Raw genomic sequence first — 23922 nt, 5'->3', positions numbered from 1 at the left:
TTATGGATTAAAAATGGAATTGTTAAGGCATGGAAGGTTGCTTTGAATTTCTCTCTTTTGTGACAAATCCAACTATCCTCGTATCTATATTACTGTTGGTTTAGCCTCTGTTGCTTTAAGCCACAGTGTTCTGAAGCCATGGCCTATTGCCTTCTTTTATCTGGAGTAACTGCTGCAATTCTCTGTCATACTGGAGTATTTATCACATTTCAAATATCTGTATGTGCACACAGGAGATGGACATTTCAGTGTGCAGCCTTTAGTCTTGCCTTCTCATGTCTGCAGAGATATGCAAATAATACAGGTATATTCTCTGAACACTTTGTGTTCCCTTTCAGTTCTGGATTTCCTGTTTTATTTTCAGAGTTTACCCAAGAACTTCTACAGGTTGTAATCCAGACTCTCCCATTCTGCTAGTGACAGCTACCTCCCTCTGCACTCAGTAGCAGGTGAAACAGTTTTTCTGCTGCTTTTGGGCTCTGAAAATCCTGCTGGTAAATTTTCTGTTTCTCTTTCTCATTTTATCTGTCACAGTTAGCAATTCTAGTTTACTTTGGACTGTCTAAGAATGTAAAAAAAGACTTCACAGAAGACATCATTTAAAAGCAAATTGTCTTGATGTCTTCAATGGTGAGATTTGGAATGTGGTGGTTATATATTGAAACATGATGGTTGCTGATCATTGAAAAGGATCATCAGGTTGCTGAAGGCCCCACAGGAACACTTGAGTTTAAGGAGAGTCTCACTACTGGTTTTACAGCATATTACTGTAAAGGAAATAAGTTAATAAAAGCCACAAAGATGTACAATTTCCTATGGCCTTTGACTAATGCTTTAAGAGAAAGGACATTTAAGAAAAGTACTCTTTACTGAAGAAGAGGGGATTTCTTTAGGAAGAATGCTTTTAACCTGCCTTACTCTGAACTAGTGACCTCAGGAGGCAGTCTTTTGCTAACAGGATGAGCAATGTCTGTGCTGATAGACAACTCTGTCCATTGACACCCAAAATGCTTTTGAATTTGCCTCTTTTCAGAAGTGTGTAACTGCTAAAGACTGAGGATCTTTTACCTTTACTCTAAACTGTCTAATTTGCTTAGCTGCCATCCTTTCAGGGTAATAGGACTGAAGGAGTTGAGCTTCTCTGTAAATGCTGTGAACCAGAGTGTCTGAGCAGAAACTGTTAAGCTCCATCACGATGCAACACTCACATGAGTCTAGGGATTCAAATGCAGGTTTGAGAGAAGTGATTTTTCTGAGTCTCTTGGGTCCAGAGGCCTTGCTGCAGAACTGAGATATTTGTGTGAACTGGCAGCATGATGCATCAAGAAGTTAGATTGGGAATCTGTGTGTATGATCTGTCTTAGAGTCAAGACTGAATAAAATATGGCTACAGGGAGTTGACTGGTTGAGTTGAGTGCACTCTTGACAGTTCCATATGGTATTTAGATGCATAGTATAGAGTCTAACTGACTAGGCAATTTGGAACTGGGTGCTTTTATCACTTCTGAAAAGCAAAAAGATTCCACACATCCTGTAGAAATTTTGAAAATAACACCCCATTTATGTTTTAAGATCCCTGCATAGAGAAAGGACCTAGTTGACCTTAATTGATAAGGCTGTGAACTGCTAATAGTAAAATATTTTCATTTCTATAACCATTGCAATTTTTCTCCTGTGATAGAATGTCTCATCTGAATATTTGTCTCAAATATAGTCAATCGTTTTTTAACATCCATCATCAGTTTGCAAATGCTGAAAATGCTTTTTTAGGAAATTAGGTTGAACTAAACTTGAATGCTTGCAAACATTTGGAAGACTATAAATGTGGTATAAATGTGATATTTACCAGACCCTCTGGCTCTCTGCTGCAGTTTAAGCCTTCCTTAAAAGTAGGTTGCAGTACTGCAAAAGTTTAGAGTAAGGTTATAATTAGTAGTCAGATATATATCCCTACTTTATAAAATTATCTTCAGTACTTAGTCTTTTTCTCTGAGTTGTAATTGCTGGGAAAGTACCTAAGGGAAATAAAATTGTATGTTTGGTACAGTACTCCAAGCATTTGCCTTTTCTTTTTTACCTTAGGAAAAAAAAAAAAAAAGGAAATAAATAATGGACCTTGTCTCCACTGCAGCAAATATTTTTTCCCTACATCATTTATGAAAATTTATCTCTATAACAACATTTTTCTTTACAATTTGAAGAATTTTTACTTTTTTTTTGATTGTTCCCGAATGCCAATATACTGCTTCTGTCTATATTTTATTAGTGAAATCTGAATAACACCAAGGGTACAGTTTTCATAAAATTAAGGTCATATGAGGTGCAAACAGCGGCCTAAGATTAGAAGTTCCTTTGTTTTTATAGTCAGTCATTTTGGTAACAGGAAACAACTTTAATGCAGTTTTCTTGTAGGATCTATGAGAATGTTTGCCTTTATAGATTATTTAGTGCGTGTGTCTGTGTGCTTATGTGTTGTAGAGCTGCATTAGAAATATTTGGACCTGGCATCTAACAATAAGAGCTATCTCTTATGTCATTATTAGCTTTGCCACACACTTGTATATCTTGCACAAAGCTTTGCCACACATTTGTATGTCTTGCACAACTATATAGGAAGGCTGTAAGCACATACTATTCCTGATTTCGCAAAAAGGGAAAATTAGATTAATATGCCTTGAGGGAGAACTTCTGCTTCAGTGTCACCATGGTTATTAATGGTTGTGCAAAGATTGTCAGATCCTTCAGAGAAGCTGAGAAAGAGTACAATTCTCGCCTGAAATATAGCAGACATGTCACCTATTATTAGCCTTCCTCTGCTTCAAAGCACCTTTCTTATTGTCCAGCAATAACCAGGATACCTCATATGAGATAGCTACACTTCCCCTCTTTGCCCTTGGTCAGCTGCAAGCATGGCCGGAGGCATCTTCCTTTATTCTACCACTTGTACTGATGGCAAAGGAGCTCTCACTGGACACATCAGGTCTTACTTTCTTTTTCATGTCATTTTTAATGCAGACTCCTACAACTTCTATGCTCAGTTGAAAATCTACAACCTATAATAGTGGTGGTAGCTGACAGAGGCAGGCTAAGCTTTTGTTGATCAAGGGAGCAACTTTTTGCTACAATACTGTTTTATGTTGTGCACTGTCATATTCAGTATCATTCTAGTGTTTCCTTATAATGATCACCAACCTCCAACAGTGCTTTAGTGAACATGACCAAAACCTCTGCTGTGCTTAAATACCTTGGACCTCTTACTCAGACGAACATGCAAACATTGTGAAGAGAGTGGGTAGTTTTTGTAATGCTTTTTTTGCCATACTTTGAAACACGTATTTTTGTATATCTATCTTAGATTAGTGTTGAGAGTGTATGTTTACACTAAGGGTGGGCAACAGTGGAGTTTGTGATCATTCTTCATTCTTTCTATGATTTTGAACTTAGCTTTAAACATCTTGCAGTCTATCCTTGGCCCTGTCTGTGGAAGTGTCTGCTGTTTCAGGTGAACCTAGTAACTCCTTTGCTTCTGAGAAGAAAACTAGAGATTAGGAGCTTAGTTTTGTTGTAGATCATATTGTTGAGACAGCTGTTTGTCTATTTTGTAGTAGGATAAGTTATGTAAGTCATCCAGGCTCTGATCTTAAGAAACAGCAAAGGTAGTAAAGTGTCCCCAACTTGCAGTTTTCATCACTCCCTGAATCTGGGTAAAAATGCTTTGGCCCATCCAAAAGCCCCTCTGTGTCCATGAGGTAAAGGTCACATTTCTGTTGCTTTAAAATTTCACTGACATATAGAAAAGGAAACTTAGTAGGGCTTCAGGGTTGACATTTTTCTCCTGCTAATTGGCAAGCAGTTTCAACTATGTATGGATAGGAAATAAATATTTCTGAAGCTTATGTAGAGAGACCCCTTTCACAGAGCATTCAGACATTGCATAAATTCAATTTAATTTCAATGAAGTTGAATTTGAAAACTGCAATATTTCAGTAAAAACTGGAGTGATAGAAATCAATGGATGGACAATCAGCTGGAAAACAAGGTGGCCTTATTGGCCAGAAAAAAGGTTTATAATCAAACTTCCTGACATGAAACTGCTTGCTTAAAGTTTGTGGCATTGGCAAATGTGATTGAAAGGATGTTTTGCTGGAACCTGCTGTAAAGCCCGTTTTTGTACTTGCTATCCTATCAACTTCATTGACATCTTAAAGAAAATCTAGTGAAATATTATTACTCACAGATATTCTTATGCTAAAGAATTGTTTGAATTGCTGTCTAAGACCTCATAAAGGAGCTGTGATTATTTTCAATTTCTCTGTAAGGAAGGAAGAATTTGCTGTGGGTGGTCTTTCATTCATGGCTGAGCCAGAAGCAAAATGAGTGGCAAGTGTTTTGACTGTTAGTGCATCTCAGGCAAAAACCGTTTGAGTCCAAACTAAAATCAAAGTGGTTGATTAGAACTGAGGGTAGAACTGGGCAGCAGTATCTTCTTGACTGGGAAAGTCACTCCTGTGAGCACAAAAATGGATTCCACTTCTCTGTTGAAGTGTGGATAAGAGATACTCTCACCTTTAACTACTTACCTCAGAAATGTGACAGTTGGGACTGCCTGTCTCATACTGCTACTTTTCATGTGAACCTGTTTAAGAAATATATGAATGAAAAGGAGGATAGTGTTTTAGCTTGATAAAAATATAAGTGCGTGGGAGGCAGTACTCATTCATGCACCAAAAAGAGTAGGACAGCTGTAGACAGTGAGTGCTGCTCATGTAAAAAGCAGCAGGCTGCTTTGTTTCAGCAGAATGAATTCCTGAAGCCCTAAGTGTTATATCAAAGTATTAACTTAAAACTAATTATCAGAAAATTTCTGGACAGCAAATCTGTGTTCAGCTTTCTCTCCAGAATACTGGGGTGCTAAACTATTTTGAACACCTTTGAAATTGCTTTTTTCCCTCCCCTGTCTCCAGTCTCCTTTCTTCCATATAGTGGTCTCTTTTCTCCTGAATAATATTTACATGGGAATTAAGCCTTTTACAAGTCACCTAGGATCTGATACTTTAAGCTGCTGTCTTTCTGTTATATTAAATTTTCTCTAACTTGTTTCCTTATTTTTCCCCTATGGAAAGCCCCTAAACAAATAGTTCTTCAGTGGACAATAAAACGATTTGAATGGCAACCATCCAGTCTGGACTTTCTTTAGGTAAGTGGCTTGAGTATGCATAAGAAGCAATGAAATTTTTATTATTCAGTTATGTATGGTGTAGCTAGAGGGATTTTCCTTTTCTGAATGGTGGCTGTGGGGAGGTCAGGTAAAAAGATGCATATATGATTTCTACTGAACCCCCACAGGTTTCCACTGGAGGTTAAGAGAAAGGGTTCTCCCTTCAATTTTTCCATTGACTACTTTTCTCTGCCCCCACAAAACATTTTGTTGTTCCTGCTTTGCTACAATGAAATGTCATGAAAATGTTACTTTCACATCACTAACATTTACAGGACTTAAAAGTGAAACAATGTAATTGTTTGAGTGAAGATGGCTGTTAATCAGGTCTTAACAGGAAAGAAAGACCCCACCTTTTCCCACATTAAGGATACTGTTGTCTGTTAGTATCTGCAGGAGGACAGATCAGTTGCATCCCTCCCCATGTATGCTCTGGGCAAAGCTGTTGAGAGGTGCTAGAATTAGCCCACCACAACATTAAATGTGTATAGCTCGAAGTGACTCCAATTAAAATGTTTATAAGCATTTTACATGTTATTCAGAGAATACCTCCCAGAATAAATTGGTATTTTTACTTAATACTCTTGTCTCATGGGATGACATTCAGCCTTTTAGAGAAGGCACCTGTCCTTAAAGGCTTAACAGTCTTGGCTTTGCCTGGTCCTGGATGAGGAGATACCAAATTATTTCTGGCTTTCCTGGCAGAAACTGCAGTGTTGCAGCTGAACAGGTGATGGATACTAAACCCAGGAACAGCACATGTGGAAAGTTTTAATTTAGCCTCATCATTGTTGCTGAGCAGATAGATGATGACAAAATAACAACAATCACCCCTCAAACTATTTCCAGTCCCATAGACTTTAAGCATGTTGATCAGTCCAAAGTTGAAAGCTGTATTTGAGTGCAGTGAATGCCAAAACCAGAAGGCTAAATTCACTGTCCTCTGTGTGAACACATAGCTGAGGAAGAAGTAATGCTGTTCCCTTGTTGCTCAGTCATCCAGTGGAAAAAACCCATTTACCCTCAGAGGTGTCTTCAACTTCTTTTGCTGCTTGGAAGGATTTCTGTACATGCCACCTGCTTCCTGAGACAGTCCTCTAGCACTTTGCTACTGAGCTTTTGCTGGCAGGTTGCTTTCAAACTTCCCTTGTGGAGGCTAATCTTACTTTTTGTAAATGTTTATATAAAACTAAACTAGAGATCAGAGTAAGAAAAAGTGAGTGATGGTGAAGCTGAGAGAAACAGGAGATGCTGGTGCCATTGGGGTTTTTATTTATTTACTTATTTATTTTATTTTAAACAGGCAGACAGTAAATCTGAACTCTCCTGGTAAATGTCTGAACCATCAAACTAAAGTCCTTAACCTTTTCTCCAACAAAACAACAGTAAGTATTTTACATGTAGTAGAAGACTATTATTTCAAAAGACTGGAGAAATTACCCTGCAACTCCAGCAGTTAAAACATTTGTCTAGGAAGTACAAACATAGTTAAACTCCCTCAGGTAAAGGCAGGGGAAAGAGTTGAACCTTGGTCTCTCACATTCTGACCCTGGCCTGTTGTTTCCTCTGCTATAATTGCAAATGCCTCTGGAACAGGTTTTTTTTCAACACAACTGCAGTGAATTAAACATGACTTAGCAAACGACTGCTGTCTGTGTGCAAGTGAAGAGTGTGAATGGTTTGACAGAAAAAAAAAATCTACCCTGCTCTCCTGAGCAGCTTTGATATCTCTGCTAGGAAGATGAAAAGAGTCCCAGGGCAGTTAGGTGCCTAGATTTCCAACCCAGGAGACAACAGGAGTCTCCTAAAAATGCCAGAATGGTTCCTACTACTTGGTGCAAAACTGCACAGCTTTTGTTGTCATCAAAACTGAAACTGATAAAACAATCAGGCTTAAAGATGAACCTTTTTCTGAATGTCCCTATCATGAGTCTCTCACTTCTAGATAATGACATGACAAGGTTGATTTTTGTGCTCTGTGAAACGTGATTAATCAACTTCTGTGTGCAGTGGACTGTAACCTGAAAGGAATAGTATACTCTTGATAGTGCTGCATCACTTTTTGTCTGTGTGAAGGGAAGACGTTTCTGCAGTCTCCACCTCTATACACCCTCTTCCTTAGAGACAAAATCAGATATAGTAACATAATCTTTCTATTTGGAGGCAGAGCTGAATGTTGTTTCTGATGAAGAGCCTGTAGCCTGTTGAACTGAGCACTGATTCTGCAGGGAAATCTTTAGAATAAATTCTAATTAAAACACATTCCTAGAAATGAGACCTTGACCTATCTGCCCCTTACAGTAAATCTACTTCTAGATTAATATTTGTGTTCTAAACCTTTTGAGTTGATGCAACTTTTCCATGGTGCTAGACAGCCGCTTTTCCCACAGAGCTGCTTTACTGATGTGTGGGCATACCGTTGTGTCACTGTTCCATGGTAATCTGAAGAACAAGAGGGAATCCTCTGTGGTCTCTTAAAAGCAGCTCTTTCAAGCATATCTGTGTGGGTTGTGTTTGTTTGAGATATGAATATGCTTTCAATGTTAGAATGACTTTAAGAAAGGGATTTCCCTAAGCCTGGGGTGTAGGTTAAACCTTGAGATATATATACATTTGCCTCCAAATCACTTAGTTCCAGTTTGATTCAGAGAGCCTTTATTGAGACTAATACACCCTAACTTAGCAGCACAGAGACGAACACCTTACCTAAATATGGTGAGTAACTTCTGCATTAATTTGAAGCTTGTATCAGTGGATCTCTTTCTAGCCTCAGAATGAAGCCAAGTGCCTCTTTTGCCTTGTCATCTACTAGAGACATCTTGAATCCAAAATCTGACAGTTTACAAGTGGGGATTTTTTTTCCTAAGTGACTTTTTGATTTCTTCATATTTTTGTATAGAGTAGCTATATTTCTTGCAGAAAACTGGACAATGAAAAGTACAGGAATAGTGAAGAATTATTGCCATATAGAGCATTAAGGCTGTGTCAATTATGGGGAGACAACTCTACTAATACAAAGTTTCAGTGCAGCTGTACTGGGTTTGACTCAGATTCATTTCTTGGGTAATGCTTCGGCTGAGACCTCGGGCAGCTTTACCTGTTTAGGATGTTCCCTGTGCTACTGATTGACTCGAGCAAACACAAGATTCCCTTAGATGGGTCTGTCTTTAGGACATGGGCCCTTTACCCATGACTGCTAGAAATTTTCTGTAATCCACATAGCATTTGAGAGTAGTCAAAGACTCTGGGCTAGGTGGTGTTTTGCTTGGCTTTTTGATATCAATTGTCATTAATGCTGTGTCTCAGCAAAAGTTTTAATGTAGTCCAACTCTTGAGTAAGAAATACTTGGAGCCATAGTATTATGAATTTGAAGTGGTATGTTTTAGATTAGTAAGTATAAATGAGGTGAACTACAAGGACTAGCAAGATGAGAGTTGTGTAGAGGAAGAAGAAAACAAACGTATGCTTTTTTTTACCCTCCTTGTTTAATTACTTCTTTGGTAAAAATGTAAAGCCACAGTACTTCTATCCATTGTACTAAGAAGCAACCCTTCTGTTTTCAGAACCAGTGCTGTTTGCTGTTAGAGGGCACACATACTGTACTAGGGAAGCTATAGGAATTCCAAACTGCTCTACTTCTGCTGTCTCAAAATGAAGGAGCACATGTCAGTATACCTCTGAGGATTATTAAGTGCTTAACAGCAAAACATTTAGGAGCCTGGAGAGAGCTCCTTAAAGGCTCATCTTCCTTTGACTTGCTTCTGGATCCTTAGTACACCATGATATGCTGCTGGCAAAGTCTGAATTTCTAACAGTAGCGGTACTGCGTTTCCAGGTGTGGACACACTAGAACATACGGAAGGCAACATGCATTTCTGAGTTGCTTAGGATTGGTGTTTCTGCCAGCCAAGCAATGCTAAGGTTTTGGACTTTTTGCAACTGTCTTGTTAGATTGTTCATACCTTTCTATGGGTTCTCTTTTTTTTGTCCTGGGATTTTGAAGCTTGGCTGAAGAACATGCAATTGAAATAGAACAGAACTATCTTCCTCATCTAAATCAGATCCTTGTTACCTTCTCACTGTTAAACTTCTGTTTTTGTAGTTGCACAATTTTTTGTAGGTAGGTCTGCCTAGATCTTGAATTCTTTTCTAACTTTCCAGCCTTGCAAGCCTTGTACTTGGAGCAACCTTCTTTCTGTTGCTGTGCTGTTTATACTGCAGAAACAGACACCAAAGTCATTTGAGTCAATAAATCCTAAATCTTTTCTCCTTTGTCTTGGATTGCACAAGAAAGTTCCACCATTTCTCTTTGCTATCATGACATCACTGTAGTCAGATCTCCATTAAAAATTGTTCAATAAAAACATCATGGGCATTATCAATGTACATTGTAGTTATGAATCTTGCTTTTAGTCTGCAGCATTTTTCATTTTCACTTCTGTATTTTATCTTTTGGAAACTTTTCTGACCGTACTTTGGCAAGGAGTAACGGTAACCGTTTGTTTTACTGCCTAATGTAAAGTTCATATTTAACACATAACTAAATGCTTCCTTCCTATCTTGCCCACCTCCAAATAATTTGTTGTGTTAATTAAATTTGGATACTGAGCATGAGAGAATATAATTGGAAAGGCTCTTTCAATGCTATTCCATGAAATGTGCCTAGCTTGTAAGTGTTTTTCTAAAGATCTGTATACCTGGCAGATTTCTGTATATTTAACAAATTTGTGATTGCTTGGTAAATTATTTTTAAAAGTTAAAAAATATTTATTAAGGGTTTTATTTTATCAACATATTTAATACTTTTCCTGTTACATTCTATTAACAAAAGTTTGCTTTCATAGAAATCATGTACACATATCATTGATTTTGTCTCCTGACCTGTATATACTAATTGGCTTCAGTGGAACTTAACATTTTCCAGTGAAGAGAAAATTATTTCCTAAACATATTAAAAATGAGACATCTACATGCAGTACCTGAAAATCAATGTCAGGCTGCATTTAAATATCAGAGGGGCTCAAATAACTTGAAAGTTAAAATTTATTTCAAAACCCAGGAAAAACACTCTGACTTTCTTTAGGTGATGTCTTTGACTGTCATCATACATCTTCTAGCAACTTCTTAATGTTGTAAACTTCCACAAAACAGAAAAGCTTAAATCCTCTCAGCTCTCAAACTCGTGACCTTTTAATAGTTAGATTCTTCTCTTCTCTTCTCTTCTCTTCTCTTCTCTTCTCTTCTCTTCTCTTCTCTTCTCTTCTCTTCTCTTCTCTTCTCTTCTCTTCTCTTCTCTTCTCTTCTCTTCTCTTCTCTTCTCTTCTCTTCTCTTCTCTTCTCTTCTCTTCTCTTCTCTTCTCTCCTCTCCTCTCCTCTCCTCTCCTCTCCTCTCCTCTCCTCTCCTCTCCTCTCCTCTCCTCTCCTCTCCTCTCCTCTCCTCTCCTCTCCTCTCCTCTCCTCTCCTCTCCTCTCCTCTCCTCGACAGTGGGAGAGAGAGGGTGATTACAAGAATTTAGAAAAGTCCTGGGGGTATTTTGAGGTATGCTCTGTGTGGCTTTGGCTTGATGACATTTATAACTTCCTCTGGTCACTTCTTATGCAACTCTGTTGCATTTTGGAAGTATAGTCATCATATTTTTGACACAAGTTGTGTTTCATAGCCCTCCAAATTAGTTTGTATGCTTTAAACTCCCCTCTGCCTATGTGGAGTGAGGAATGCAGAAGCCTATATCACCTGAGCCCTGGGCACATCTGTGGGTTTTTTTTGGTAACATTGGTTCCACTGCTTTCTGCTTGAAGGAAACGATACTCATCAGGGAATAATTATTCTCAGAAAATAAATTTATTGAGATGTAGTTATCAAGATCTTCAATCCAAAGATGTTTAGAAGTTGTTAAATGGACCATTGGTTTTCTTTCTGTTTTAACAAAGAAGTGACGTATTTTTAACACAGTCATGTAGTTTAAAATGGTATTTTGCACCCGCTGCTTAAACCAGCATGTGTGCCTCAATGGAGGCATTTTCACACACCCAGAGGTGGAGGACTAGCACTTGTAGGACTGAAGAGCTATACAGCAGGCACTGCTACATCCAGTACAACAAAGCAAATGCAGAGATTACGCTGCGCATTTTCCTTTCCTGGAGCAAAGCCAAAGAACCGGCAGTGCAGAACCTCTCTGGAGTCCCATCTGCTCTCTGCCAAAAGTCAGGCATTCAGTTCTGGGTAGAACTAGCATGTTCAGCCTTTAATTGGCTCATTTCTGAGTCTGGCCCACTTCAAAGGGTTTCTGTTGTTTTGGGGTTGAATTTACTTCAGTTGCTGCATAGTTTAAGAAAGAAATGTAAATAGATTGCTTATCAAGATGTGGATATCACAGCTTCATGGAAGAGTGTCTGTGAATCAAATTCTTTCGGGTCATTGCTGTTCTGAATCTACCATTACCTTAAGCAGGTAGAATTGTACTTAAGGGTGAGATTAGTTTTAAGTATTCAACATTAAATCTTCTTGTACCACACGGGTCAGGTACCAGTTTCATTTAATTTTAAACAAATTGGGCAAGACAGAACTGAGGCACCTAACTGCTCTTAATTTATTTTTTGGCAAAAATCAAGCTTCTAATCTTAAATTTTGGTTAGAAACTGTCTAACATTCAAGTTTCACCACTTTACCAGGAAACAATGGGGGGAGGAGAGAACTATCGGGTCTTACTGTATTGTCTGTGGCTTTTTCTCATACTGCATTTACATGACTGAAGCTGCATTTTCAAATCAGCAAAAGTGGGCTGCAAAAGCAGAAGACATGTAACACAATGGCTGGTTCAAGGCAGTTGTACTGCAAGCTAGTGGTATCACAAGTACCACACCTGGCAATATCTAGGTAGGAGAAGACCACAGAAATGTTATTTGTTTGACTTCTTCAGAGTGAAAGAACCTTGAAGGCTTTAGTCCTGTTTCAGGTCAGTTTCTGTGAGCATTAAGATCTCTTTTATCAAACACTTTTTTATTTCTTTGGTTGTTCTTCTCTTCCACTTTGATCACATTTACAGTAATAATCCATTTCTTCCTCCCACTCCTCCCACACTGCAGCCACACACAGATAATGTATAAGCTGCTGGCTTGTTTATCAACAGCATTTATCATTATATATGTTCCACTTTGTTTTGGAGCTGTTTTGCAATATGGGTAATACTTAAATGAGATAAGTTTACTTAACATGGCTGTGACAGGCCCTGTATCTTTTGCAATACAAAAATGGGTGTCACTGAAGACGTAATTTGTTGGTGGGTTTTCTCCTTATGTATAATTTGTTAGCATATGCTTCCATTTATTTGACATACTGTCTGTTTTCTACCCCCTCAACTGTGACAATTTGTCTGTCACCACCGTAAGGTGGTGGTGGTGGTCTGTAAAATTCAGTTGTTGAGCTGATCTGGGCCAGAAAAGCAAAACAAAACAAAACAAAAATCTCTTTCCCTTTTCTTCCTCTCTTAGGCTGGCTGATTTCTGGCATTCACTTTACGTTGCATTCCCACAAAATACTGCTTAGGTACAACTGAAGAACAAGGGTGTTACAGAGCAGGTTTGGGGAAAATGAGCGAAAGTTTGGGAAAATAGGATGTTCCTAAGCTAGAACTAGACTTGGAGAAGGAAAAGAGAATGGGGCAAGAGTGGTGCAGGATTTAACGTTTACAATGCAGAGGTTTGTGAAATGCATTTTGGATAACAGTTTGAAACTTCAGCATGATGAATACCTGTCTGATTGTGATTTTTTTCTTTTTATCCCATAGAATAATAGATTTAATAATAATAAATAATATATAATAATAATAATTTTACTAATTTAGACATTGCTGAAATTACTTAATCTTGTTGTCATCCCTGAATAATACTTTTAAAAAAATATGTGGAATACTTATTTGTTTTTAATGGAAATTAGTACTCCAACCGAAAAATGTTGCTTTTGGCCTATTTGAATGTATCTAGGAAGTACTTGGGGCTTTGAGCACTGATAAATTTGGTGGGCGAACACCAAGGAAATTTTGCATGCTTTTTACCAACGTTTTCCATTATTGCAAAAGTCCATGAAACTGTGAGCAAAACTGATCCTGTTTTACTTCAGGGTATTCTTATTCTTAAAAGCTTTGACGTAAAACCTGAAAATGTATGTAATTCTGAGCAGTCCTTTACATGACCGTTACAACCCTCTATCTTCTATAGGACCTTAATTGTTTCCAGTAGCTGAATTTCATCCATCTGGGCTTCAATTTGTATGATCTAGTAAAAACCTACAGCATTAAATTGCACATTGTTAAAACTTATGGTTGTTTTAATAACAAACACTTGCACGTGGTACAATAACCTAGTTGAATCTTTTTCAGATTTCTTAACTGTAGATTTAGATTGTGCAACTTGTACTTCCAATACAAGTCAGACTTCATTGCAATCATTTTTTTCTTGTCAATAATAAACAAAAACAAATAAAAAGCCAAACCAAAAAAAGACTTTAAAAAATTATGTGTTTTACCCAAAAAAACATAAGAAATGAAAGACAAAGCTGTCAACTCTGCATCAGGAGTCTCTTGTGCATCAATAGTTTGAGAAATGGTGGAGGAAAATCAGAGCAGGTGGCAATGCTGCTTGTCTGGCACTGGCCTGATCACTCACAGCTGGGTAGATCCATTTCAGCTATCACTGCAGGTAATTTTTTACCGCTTACTACTTATTCCCATATTTTGGACTTCATAGAAGAGAATAGATGTATTCCCATGCTGAGAAAACAAAGTGACCTCTTGTAGCTGGGCTGGCTTGTATTGACATGCATTAAATCAAGGTACTCAGCACTGAGGACCAGGCTGTAAAATCTGCAAATTACTAAGTCAAGAGATACGTACAACAGACCTTGTCAAGCCACAGGCAGGGGGACCGCCCCACCCCAGCAGATGTTGCCAGTAGGACTTCTGGAGAACTGCTTGTTTACGCTGACTGACTGTGCAGCTGGGCCACACAGTGATTTGGGAATTGCCAGCTTTGGCAGCTCCTTTCTGTGTGTTTTTAGTTTAGTAGGGCCATGGAGAACTTCAGAGCATCCACTGTGAAATCCCAGAGCAACCTCCAACAAGGAGTGTGCAGCCCTCTCTCCCTGTGTGCTCCCAAATCTGGCTCACCATCCTGTCACTGTACAATCAGAAAGTGACACATCTGATAAATTAATATCTTTTCCAATGTTCTTCACTGCATTTTTCTTTTCGGTTTTTCAGAACTTTCTTTGCTTCTTGCATGAGTTTTACCAAGACAGGTATCTCTATTTCGGTAATATCAAACCTATTTTCCTTAAGTGTGGCTTATTTTTCAGCACACAGGCTGCAATATTGTGTGTAACTTGGCAAAGGCATCAGACTGCTGAAATGTCTAAGCCCAGTGGAATTTATTAGAGATAAAGTAGCAGTCTGAGTTCTGTGTGGTTTGCATTTAATTTAGAGAACTATGGTCAAATTGAATTTAGTAATTTTGGTTTATTTTCTGTTGCTTCAGTGGAGGTAGGGAGTGTTCATTCTAGGTCAACATTTTTCACATATTCTGTTTTTAAGTTAGACACCTAAAAGCCAAGTTTATGCACTCCAAAATAACAATTCTCATTAGTATCCAGGGACTGCAGCTCCCATTGAAATCAAATGAAATCAGCTTTCCATATTTCAACATGGTTTTGTTATGATTAGACACATAAAATTCAGACAAACTGGAATCAAGTTTCACATAGAACTGAACTGGCATTTTTTTCTTAATAGGATCCTTTTAATTAGTGATTACCAGATGCATTTAAAATGTGTGAAATGACTGCAGGAATGGGAATTAAGGGAGGTAGAGATGCTAAACACCTCAGATCTTCTCCTGGCAACCTTTCATTTTAAATTTCTGCTCTGAACATAGATGAAGTAGTGTGGTTTCTATAAAATGCTTAGCTGTGGTTTCACATTAAGTTGACCTTATCAATAAAGAGAATGACTTGTAATTGAAAACTTGTTTGGTCATAAATAGCAGGTTTTGCTCTTGATGACGTCCCACTTGATTTCAGTGGTCAATTTGCTATCCTTACAACAGGTCTTATGAAAGACTTGAGATAGGTCTAACCTACCAATTTTCTAATTCCAGCAACTTTTGTAATGCTATTGTTTGTCATTTTGATCTAAAGAGATTAAGACTTCTGGACTTGCTTTCTGATGAACTAGAGATGTCCCACGTAGCCTGAAGAAATGTACCCAGGTCTGTTACCAGCCCGTAGAACAGGAGCAGATGTACTCCTCTAGATGAGGTGGCATTGGCTCACTCTTTGTACTACCCGTTTTCCCACTCAAAATGGAGAGGTTGTGGTAACTCTTAAAATTTAAAGAGCTTACACGTTTCCTCTTTGGAATTTTCATCCAAATGAAAATATCTAAATGGAGACTGATCGCTGTTACTCCAATGAGTGTCCTTTTCTCTGGGAAGGATGTGGGATTTTTTTTCTCTCTCTCTTTGGGAATGCAGTGCTGGACAGTAGCTGGCCCTGACCAGAGGGAAGCTTGTTAGGAGCTTGTATAGTTCTTGAATAATGCATTTGTGTACAATAACTTGCATGCTGCTCTTTTCTGTTCCTCTCCAAGTGTTCTAGATCGAACTCATTGCTCAAATTTTCTTAAATTTGGAGCAGTAGTTTTACTGGACCCTTCCATGAAGCATAGGATTTTTTTCTGATTAAAGCATGCTTGACCTCTAGAGTGTTTAAGATAGTTGATTCCTTTAGGATGAATAATAAAAGCCCTTTTTGTGACACTTTCAATATTCCTGTGACTGCTGACAGCTTTGCTTCTTGGAAAGACTCTCGCCACCAAAACCAGAGACTGTTTTTTCTCTAATCTTTATAGAACGATCCCTGATAGAGTGGTGGACTTAAACAAGAATGATGCTGGGAAGGAGGAAGTAGATTCCTTGCTTACTTGTCAGCCATTTATGGTGTACGAAGAAGAGAACAGAAATGTAGTGAAGATGTGGTTATATCTTCTCATTGTAATCATGTACTTAAATTTTTCTTTATAGAGTGTTAATATTTTTATTTCCTCTTTAAGTATTCTTTTTTCTCCTTTCGAATAGATTCTCTGTGAGCAGCTCAAAAGGACAAATAAGGATGCAGAAGATCATCCAGAATTGGATCCCCATCAGTGTGTTGAGATGGAAAGGTATTAACTGTCATAAGAAACTTCATTTATTTTTATTTTTTTAAAAGTGATTTCTATTACAATATTGGAAATAAACAGTTGTGTTTTCTGCATGTGCCAATCACTTTATCTGCCAGAGACCTAGATTAATACTTTTCTCTTCTGCTTTAATTTACCCTGTAGAGATCTGTATCAGTTCTGTTTAAATAAGTGTAATATGGAAATATACTGTACTGAGAAAAGCAAAATCACAGAGAATAATGTAGATTGGAAAGGACCTCTGTAGGTTATCTGGACCAACCACCTGCTCAAAGCAGGGCTGGTTAGGTCAGGTTACTTAGGGCCTGTCTAAGTGAGTTTTAAATATCTCCAAGCATGGAGATTTCAGTTTCTTTGGGCACCTGTTTCTTCATGAACTAATATTAGTTCTTCTAAGAATGGCAAAAGAGATTGCACTGTTGAACAATATTGATAAAGAACTCACATGGCTACAGTCTCTAATGAGGCTATGATGATGGCAATGCCTTTCTAAAACTGTTGGTGACTAATAAGGAGTTTTAAGAAAATTAACTGTGCTGAGTATTTGAGTCAATACTACTGATTTCAGTAAGACAAAAAAAAATCAGGTAGTTGAGTGATTAAAAGGAAACTTTAAAAAGTATTAGGTATAGTGTGGAATTGAGAGAGAGCAAAAAAATGTTTAAAGGTATCTGTAGATGGTTTGGGGAAGCTGAAGAAATTATGCCCTACCCTTCTTTCTTCCTGTAAGAAGCATTTTATTTTGAGGTTAGCTTATTGTGAAATAACTGGATTTGAAATCCCTTGTGAACTAGGATTTCCCATTTACTTAAGACATTGTGAGCTGCTGCCGGTGCAGTTTGACTCCAACCTGTCTCTGAAGGGAGAGAGGCACTAGGTTCCTGTCTGGAGATGGTATCCCTGGTGAATCCTGATGCCAGATGCTGGCAAATCAAGGCCTGGGCCTGTGATGCAGATAGCCATGCAGTGAGCTTCCCTTGCCTTTCACTTTGGTTGCCTAACAGCTACCACAGGCCAGAAGTTGGCTTGACTGAACAGAGCTGTGTGTCTGCTGTCAGCTACTGTATGTTACATTTCCTGACTGCATTTCCAAATGGTGGTGTTCTCCTTGTTCTGCTTGTGCTGTAAGTAGATCACTGAAAATGCCACAGGTCCATGTGAGAGGCATATATCCAAATTCATTCATGGACTTGTTTTTCTCCAAGAGTGCAGATCAGCTGGGAGCCCAGGTCAGTGATGCATCAGTGATGCATCTGCATCTTTGCAAAGGGTGAACTAGGAAGCAAAATGGGCAGTGTGCAAGTTTTGTTCTGTTTTTTTGTGATGTCTAATTTGGTAAAAGAAAGAAACAAGTAGTGTAGGGTACAGAAGTGAGGTGGCAGCACTGAAATCCAGTCCCAAAGGACAGGAACCTCCAGGCATGGAGAGCAGCAGCAACATGTGATGAGTAATGTGTCATTTAATGCAAACCAGTTAGTTGTTGTCATCTTGTATGCTGCAGATTTGTTGAGGAGAATAGTCAGACTAGGAGACATTAAGTGCCTGTATGTCAGTAGCTTTTCTTCTCTCTTCATCGAAGCAGAACAAATTATAGGGGCAGCTTCACTTAATCACTGAGGCCTTTTTTTCCACTTCTTTTCAGAGAAACCAGATGTGTTTCCATTAAGAATATGCACCTCTTTTGTTGTTCTGATTTGTGTAATTCTTAAAATTAAGCAAAACTATTAAAGAATAATTGTTTCTGTTCACATTAATAGCACACAGCTCCTCCAGATGTGGCATTTGACAGCCAAACAGCTGCTGGCTATTAAATGTGCCTTAAAAGCTCCATTCCTTTGTCGTAAAGGGAACAGAAGTGTAGGGACGTTTATGGGGTGATAGGCAGATGTTTTGGCTACATAACATTTGAGTGAAAGTTTAAGTGGTTTCTCTGCTATAGTCACAGTATATGCAAGTTTTAACCCCTGTCATACACCTTGCCTTATGGAGCTCTCTTCTTGGGACTGGAGTGAGATTATTTCTAAACTCACACCTCCCAAGCAACAGTGCCAGTGCTTTTTTTTGCAACTTTTGGAAGGTCTCACTCTAGAGACAGTGCAGTTCTGCTAGGTGGGTCTCAGTGGCTGCTAGTGGCTAGCTTTCCACCTATGATTTTGAAATATTGTGTGATTTTTTTTTTTTTTGGTGAAACCTGAGTTAAAAAATGAAATAGTTTGGGTTAATATGTTGTGTTAAAAAAAATCAACACCAACCTTCCCTTTTAAGTATATCCTCATAATCATGAAAGGCAGGTGCTCTTTTTGTGCAGTACACTTTATGCCCAATAAACTGTTTTTTATAGTGGTACATGTGAAGGGGAATGTAGAACTAGTGGAGCTCAGTTTGAAGAGATCTAGCTCAAATTCCCAAGCCTAAACTGTGGGTGGAGGTCCTCTCGCTGGGTGTTGAGTACTGGAATAGCACCAGTGATCCTTTGGGAACTACACCACATTGTAACTATTCTGTATCAGCTCAGAATCTTCTAAACTTATAAGAGTTCATGAGGCTGAAAAACATTTTATTCTGTAACAAAAGTGCTTTTGTTTCCTTGGCAAAATTGCATGTTGGACCAGAAGTTCTTTGTCATTTAGTCTTAACTGGATAAAATTTTAATATAAAACTCCCAAAGTACTTATAGGAAAAAAAAAATCTAAGAATTCTATAAAACTGATTTAAAAGAGAGGAAAAATCCTGGAAAATCATATGGAACATAAAAGAATAAGCTAGCTCTCCAGATAAACTGTCACTTTTAAGAATTACATACCTAATTTTATTCCTATTTTAAGTCTATTGCTAGTACGATTAAATATTCTATAATCCGGATCTCATTCTCTCCTGTATTCTAGAGGCCTTGTTCTGAAATTAAGTGCATTATCATAAGTAGGTGAAATATTAGCTGAAACTATTCACCTTGAAATTTGCCACACTTTTTAGTTTACCTGAACCAATTCATCTTCTACAATTTAAATACAGAAATTGATTTCTTTACATGGATTTGCTCCTTAGGCTTAACCAAGCAAGAATCCTATGTCCCTAATGCCCACCCAAGGGGATGAAGCATATGTTTAATCCCTAGACTCTGGAATTCATTTCCCGTCAAAATATGACTCTGTGGTGTTGGCGTCTGGCTGTAAATCCTGGCTTAAAACTCCTTTTCACAATTGTTTATTGTGTGTATTGGTGCTTTCACCAGTCATGGGAGAATGACCTCAACACACCAGCCTTGAAATAATTTCAAACAGAGTTAATGCCTTTGGTATTAATATTGTCCAATAAATGCTTTGGGAAGTGTTGCAGGTATGGCCATTGTTCCCACATAATTGCTATTAGTAAATAATAATGAGTGAAAACCAGGGAAGACCAAGAGCTCACAAATGGTATCGGATGCAGAGCTGGGACTCTGCATGGGGCTTGTACTTGGCTATTTGATAAGCATTTAATTCTTGGCCAGAAATCTATGCTGCTACAAGCCCAAAGTATGTGGCTTATCAAAACAGCATGGGGCAAGTCATCAGGAGCTGAACTGTTCCATTATTAAAGTGTGTATTAGTGGGAGTTGTTCTATATTCTGTTTCATCTGATCAGGAAAAAATGGACTGTAAGGAGTGCTGTAGTGGGTTTCTGTGACCAGGTTTTGGTAGCAGAGGGCTACAGGGGTGGCTTGTTTGAACAAAAAGCTACCAGAAGCTTCCCCTATAGCTGTCAGGGCCAGTGCCAGTCAATTCTAAGATGGACCCGGTGCTGACCCAGGCCTGGTCACTTAGTGACTGAAGTAATGCCTCTGAATAATGTAATGGAGACAATGACCTGGATGAGGGGACAGAGTGTACCCTCAGCAAGTTCCCTGATGACACCAAACTGGGAGGACTGTCTGATTCCCCAGAGGCTGTGCTGCCATTCAGCGGGATCTCGACCGGTGTGAGAATTGGGCACAGAGAAGAGTTTGGCATAGAGGTTCGACAAGGACAAATGCACACTCCTGTACCTCAGGAGGAACAACCTCATGCACCAGTACAGGTTGGGGACTGACCTGCTGGGAAGCAGCTCTGCAGAGAGGAACCTGGGAGTCCCGGTTGATAATAAATTCAACGTGAACCAGCAATGTGCCCTTGTGGCCAAGAAGGCCAATGGCATCCTGGGATGCATCAAGAGGAGTGTAGCCAGGAGGTCAAGAGAGGTTCTGCTCCCCGTTTACTCTGCCTTGGTGACGTCTCATCTGGAGTCCTGTGTCCAGTTCTGTGCTCCCCAGGTCAAGATGGACAGAGAACCCTCAACCCAGGATGCCATTGGCAAGATACATTGAGATCTGTCAGATGTTTCACCTGTGAGTGCAAAATAGGCTGTTTGTAGGACGGCTGACGGCTAGAAGATTAGTGTTGGATGGGACTCTGAGCAATCTGATCTAGCTGGCTATGACTTTGCAGATACAATGTAGAAATTATGAGTAAGTTTGGGGTCTCTGCTTTTCTTGCAAGCAGCTAAAACTTATGCTGGGAGACCAATTTAATTCACTACGTGTGTTGGTTCTGCTTTGATGTGAAATGTCTTAGTTTTCACCAAAAAGGAGATTTAACAACTAACTCAGCTCAGCTAACTTAGTTGAGCAAGTAACTCAAAGTTTACAAAGAGGAGTTAATATTCCAACCTTTTATTGGCTTTTGTGGTAATCATAGTATGCTAAGGAAGTAGAATGAGTTATGTAACTCTTTTTATATCTTCATATATTTTAGAAAGCTTTTATACATAAAAGGGATATACTTTGTTCCATATGACTACATGAAAATGCTTTTAATATTTAATGATGATTAATTTTACAAAACATATAAAACTATATCTTGAGAGGACTTAATTTTTCTGATTTTTTTCCTTAACAGATAGCTTATTATAATTTAATTACGAGAACCTAAATACTTAATTTTATAAAATGTTTGCAGCAGCATAGAAGAGGGAATTAATGGTGCAAAAACATATCTGTGAACTTCACAAAACCAGAAGAGGACTTAAAAAAATTGCTTTCTGCAGAAGCTAAGTGCTATGTGCCCTCTAGAATTCACCAGGGGATGCTCAGGTAATCATCAAGACCTGTCTTGTTCTGGGGTAGCTCCTAATCACCAGGATTCCGAGCACCCATGTCATCTATGTGCTCTGAAAGTCCAAGCTGTGAAGTAGATCTGTACACCAGACATGATTAACATTTTACATCACAATAAGTATATCCTTCCAGATATCAAAGTGGCTGGTATTAAAATACAAAGAAATGATATAAGAATTTCTGGTCAGAAGATCTTATTCTAAAAAGGGAGGGAAAACTAGATGCACTGACAAATGCAGATAATTAAGTAATCTTCTGACTTTTGTGATGATGTTAAAGCATGTGAGTATTACAGAGCAGCAGCCAATTTTTAGGGATTTGAGTCTTTTGTGGTTCCCTTTCTTTTACCTGAGTGCAGCTGGTTCCTGCTCTTGCTCGGATACTCCTAAGCCCAGAAAGGAGAATGCAGAGACAGGGGAGCAGCCAGAAGTGAATATCATTTACAGCCACAGCATTGGACGAACTGTGTGGAGCAGAGGAATTAACATTTCCTGACTGAAAAGAAACGTTTAAAGCAAACCCACTATCGTTATAGGGTATTTCCCAGCTTGATTCATACTCTCATCTCAGGAAGCTGTGTTCACACGTCTCTTGTTGTGGCTGAACCAGCAGCAGACATGAGTGCAGCCTGCTTAAATACTTGCTGCTGCACTCGTTCTAGAAGATTGCTTATCTTTTGCTGTACTCAGGACTGCACCTAGGTATTGCTCCTTTATTTTGAACATTTCTTTTAGTTTAAGCTGCTTTATTTGACTTAAAAGAGTTTATGAAACCCTGACTGACCAAGCTGGGTGAGTGGGTTATGCTCGTATTCGGGGATGGTAATGTGCAGTAGAAAGGTACTGAATGTGGAAGGTGGCTGAGGTTGCAGAGGAGTTAAACTCCGGCTATCTTTGTTGCAGCTGGAGCAAGATGTTTGACTGCAACCCTGAGCAATGATCAAAATATCCCCTTACTAGAAGCCACTTCTAGGCCAGTTTTTATTTCTTTTAGCCAAGTGGTAATCTGATTGTTCTACTGATCTTGGATAAGAGGCATGTGGAGCAAGGAAAGAAGAGAGCATCTAGCCTACTCTTGGTTGCCTAAGCACAGATTAAAGAAAGAAATTTTGAAAGCTCAGTCTGAAAATATTGTCCTGTGGTTTTAGCAGCTCTATCTGAAATGCCTCAGTACTGCTCAGTAACGTTTCACCTTGCTTTACTTAAGCTCTCTCTTACTTTTGCCACATTTCTAGGGGCTCTAAGGAGGTTGTAGCAATAATTTCTCACTTGCTACATAAATATAATTTCGTGTACTTTTCCTAAAGCTGCATCATGAGCAACTACTTCTGTGCTATGGCTTTTCAGTTCTTTATAGGATCCTCAAAAGCACCAAGTTCTCTGTGCAGCTTGTGTCCAGTTCTGTCAAGCAAAGCAGTCTTAGGCTGGATCTGGCAAATGAGCCAAAGATGCTGTTTTCCAGTGAAAAAACTTGAGAGAAAAGAGGTATTTGTACTTGTGCAAAATTTGCACTATGTAGCTGATTAAAAAGTGAAGGCTATAAGCAGAGTACTTAGTCATGCTGATGCCTGAGAATTTATTGTCAGGGAACCTTAGCACAGAATTGCTTTAAAAGGGAAAAGTGCCACTCATGGTGGTCTATCCAGGGTTTTGCAATATTTAGAGAGGCAGAAAAGAGCTGGATTTCTTTCACAAGGTTCATTGTTTTCCTTCCGTAGTTTTCTTCCTGAGGTGCCATGCAGCACCCATGCTGCTAGGGCTTACCTGCCACCCACACACAGCTGCGGCTGTGAAACCTGCCACAAGTGTTCAGCTCAGTTGTGCTGCCATGAGGTTCGTGAACATGTGCGTCAAAAAGGTCTTCCTTCTAGTTGTGGCTTTGCAGGGGTCTTAGGGCCAGTTAAAGTGGTCTAACAAAAGACAACACTCTTTTCAGTTGGGTGCTAGGTTTTTTTTGAACTCTCAGTAGTTTCTATATTAGTTTTAAAAAAACAAAAAGGAAAAATTTAGTATGAAGAAATAACATTCTGTGGAGATGAGTCCTGTGAGCTCTTGTAGTACTTCAGAATCCCAGTGCTAAAAAATCCTAGTCTTGGTACCTTGTGTAGAAGTCCTCTTCCTGTGCCATAAATTTAGCTCTCAAAATATCCAAATAGCTTGTTTCTGCTGTGAAACTTTTTTTTTAAATGCAGGCAGGCTTCATGGCAGCTGTGAAATGGCCATGAAATTCCAGCTTGTCCAAATACAAGGTGGCAAGCCAGAAAAAAAAAAAGCTCTTGGACTTTTACTTGTCCTTACTTGCCACTATTGGGATTTTATTGTAGTACTTCTGCAAATGATCT

The 23922-nt window shown here is 38.7% G+C and overlaps 1 protein-coding gene across 1 annotated transcript in view; it reads left to right on the top strand.

Moving 5' to 3' along the window:
• The first annotated feature begins 6598 nt into the window (after positions 1–6598).
• TNIP3 (TNFAIP3 interacting protein 3) overlaps positions 6599–23922 on the top strand; it is a 57555-nt gene continuing 40231 nt past the window's right edge. Inside the window, exons 1-2 of the mRNA XM_061993823.1 lie at positions 6599–6603; positions 16347–16432. Coding sequence (XP_061849807.1) covers positions 16425–16432 — 8 coding nt within the window. The 5' untranslated portion in view covers positions 6599–6603; positions 16347–16424. The remainder of the gene's footprint in view (positions 6604–16346; positions 16433–23922) is intronic.

Source organism: Colius striatus, chromosome 3 (genome assembly GCF_028858725.1).
Source record: "Colius striatus isolate bColStr4 chromosome 3, bColStr4.1.hap1, whole genome shotgun sequence".
Classification (NCBI taxonomy): Eukaryota; Metazoa; Chordata; class Aves; order Coliiformes; family Coliidae; genus Colius; species Colius striatus.
Note: the sequence above shows the minus strand (reverse complement) of the source record. Positions and strands in the feature narration are given on the sequence as shown.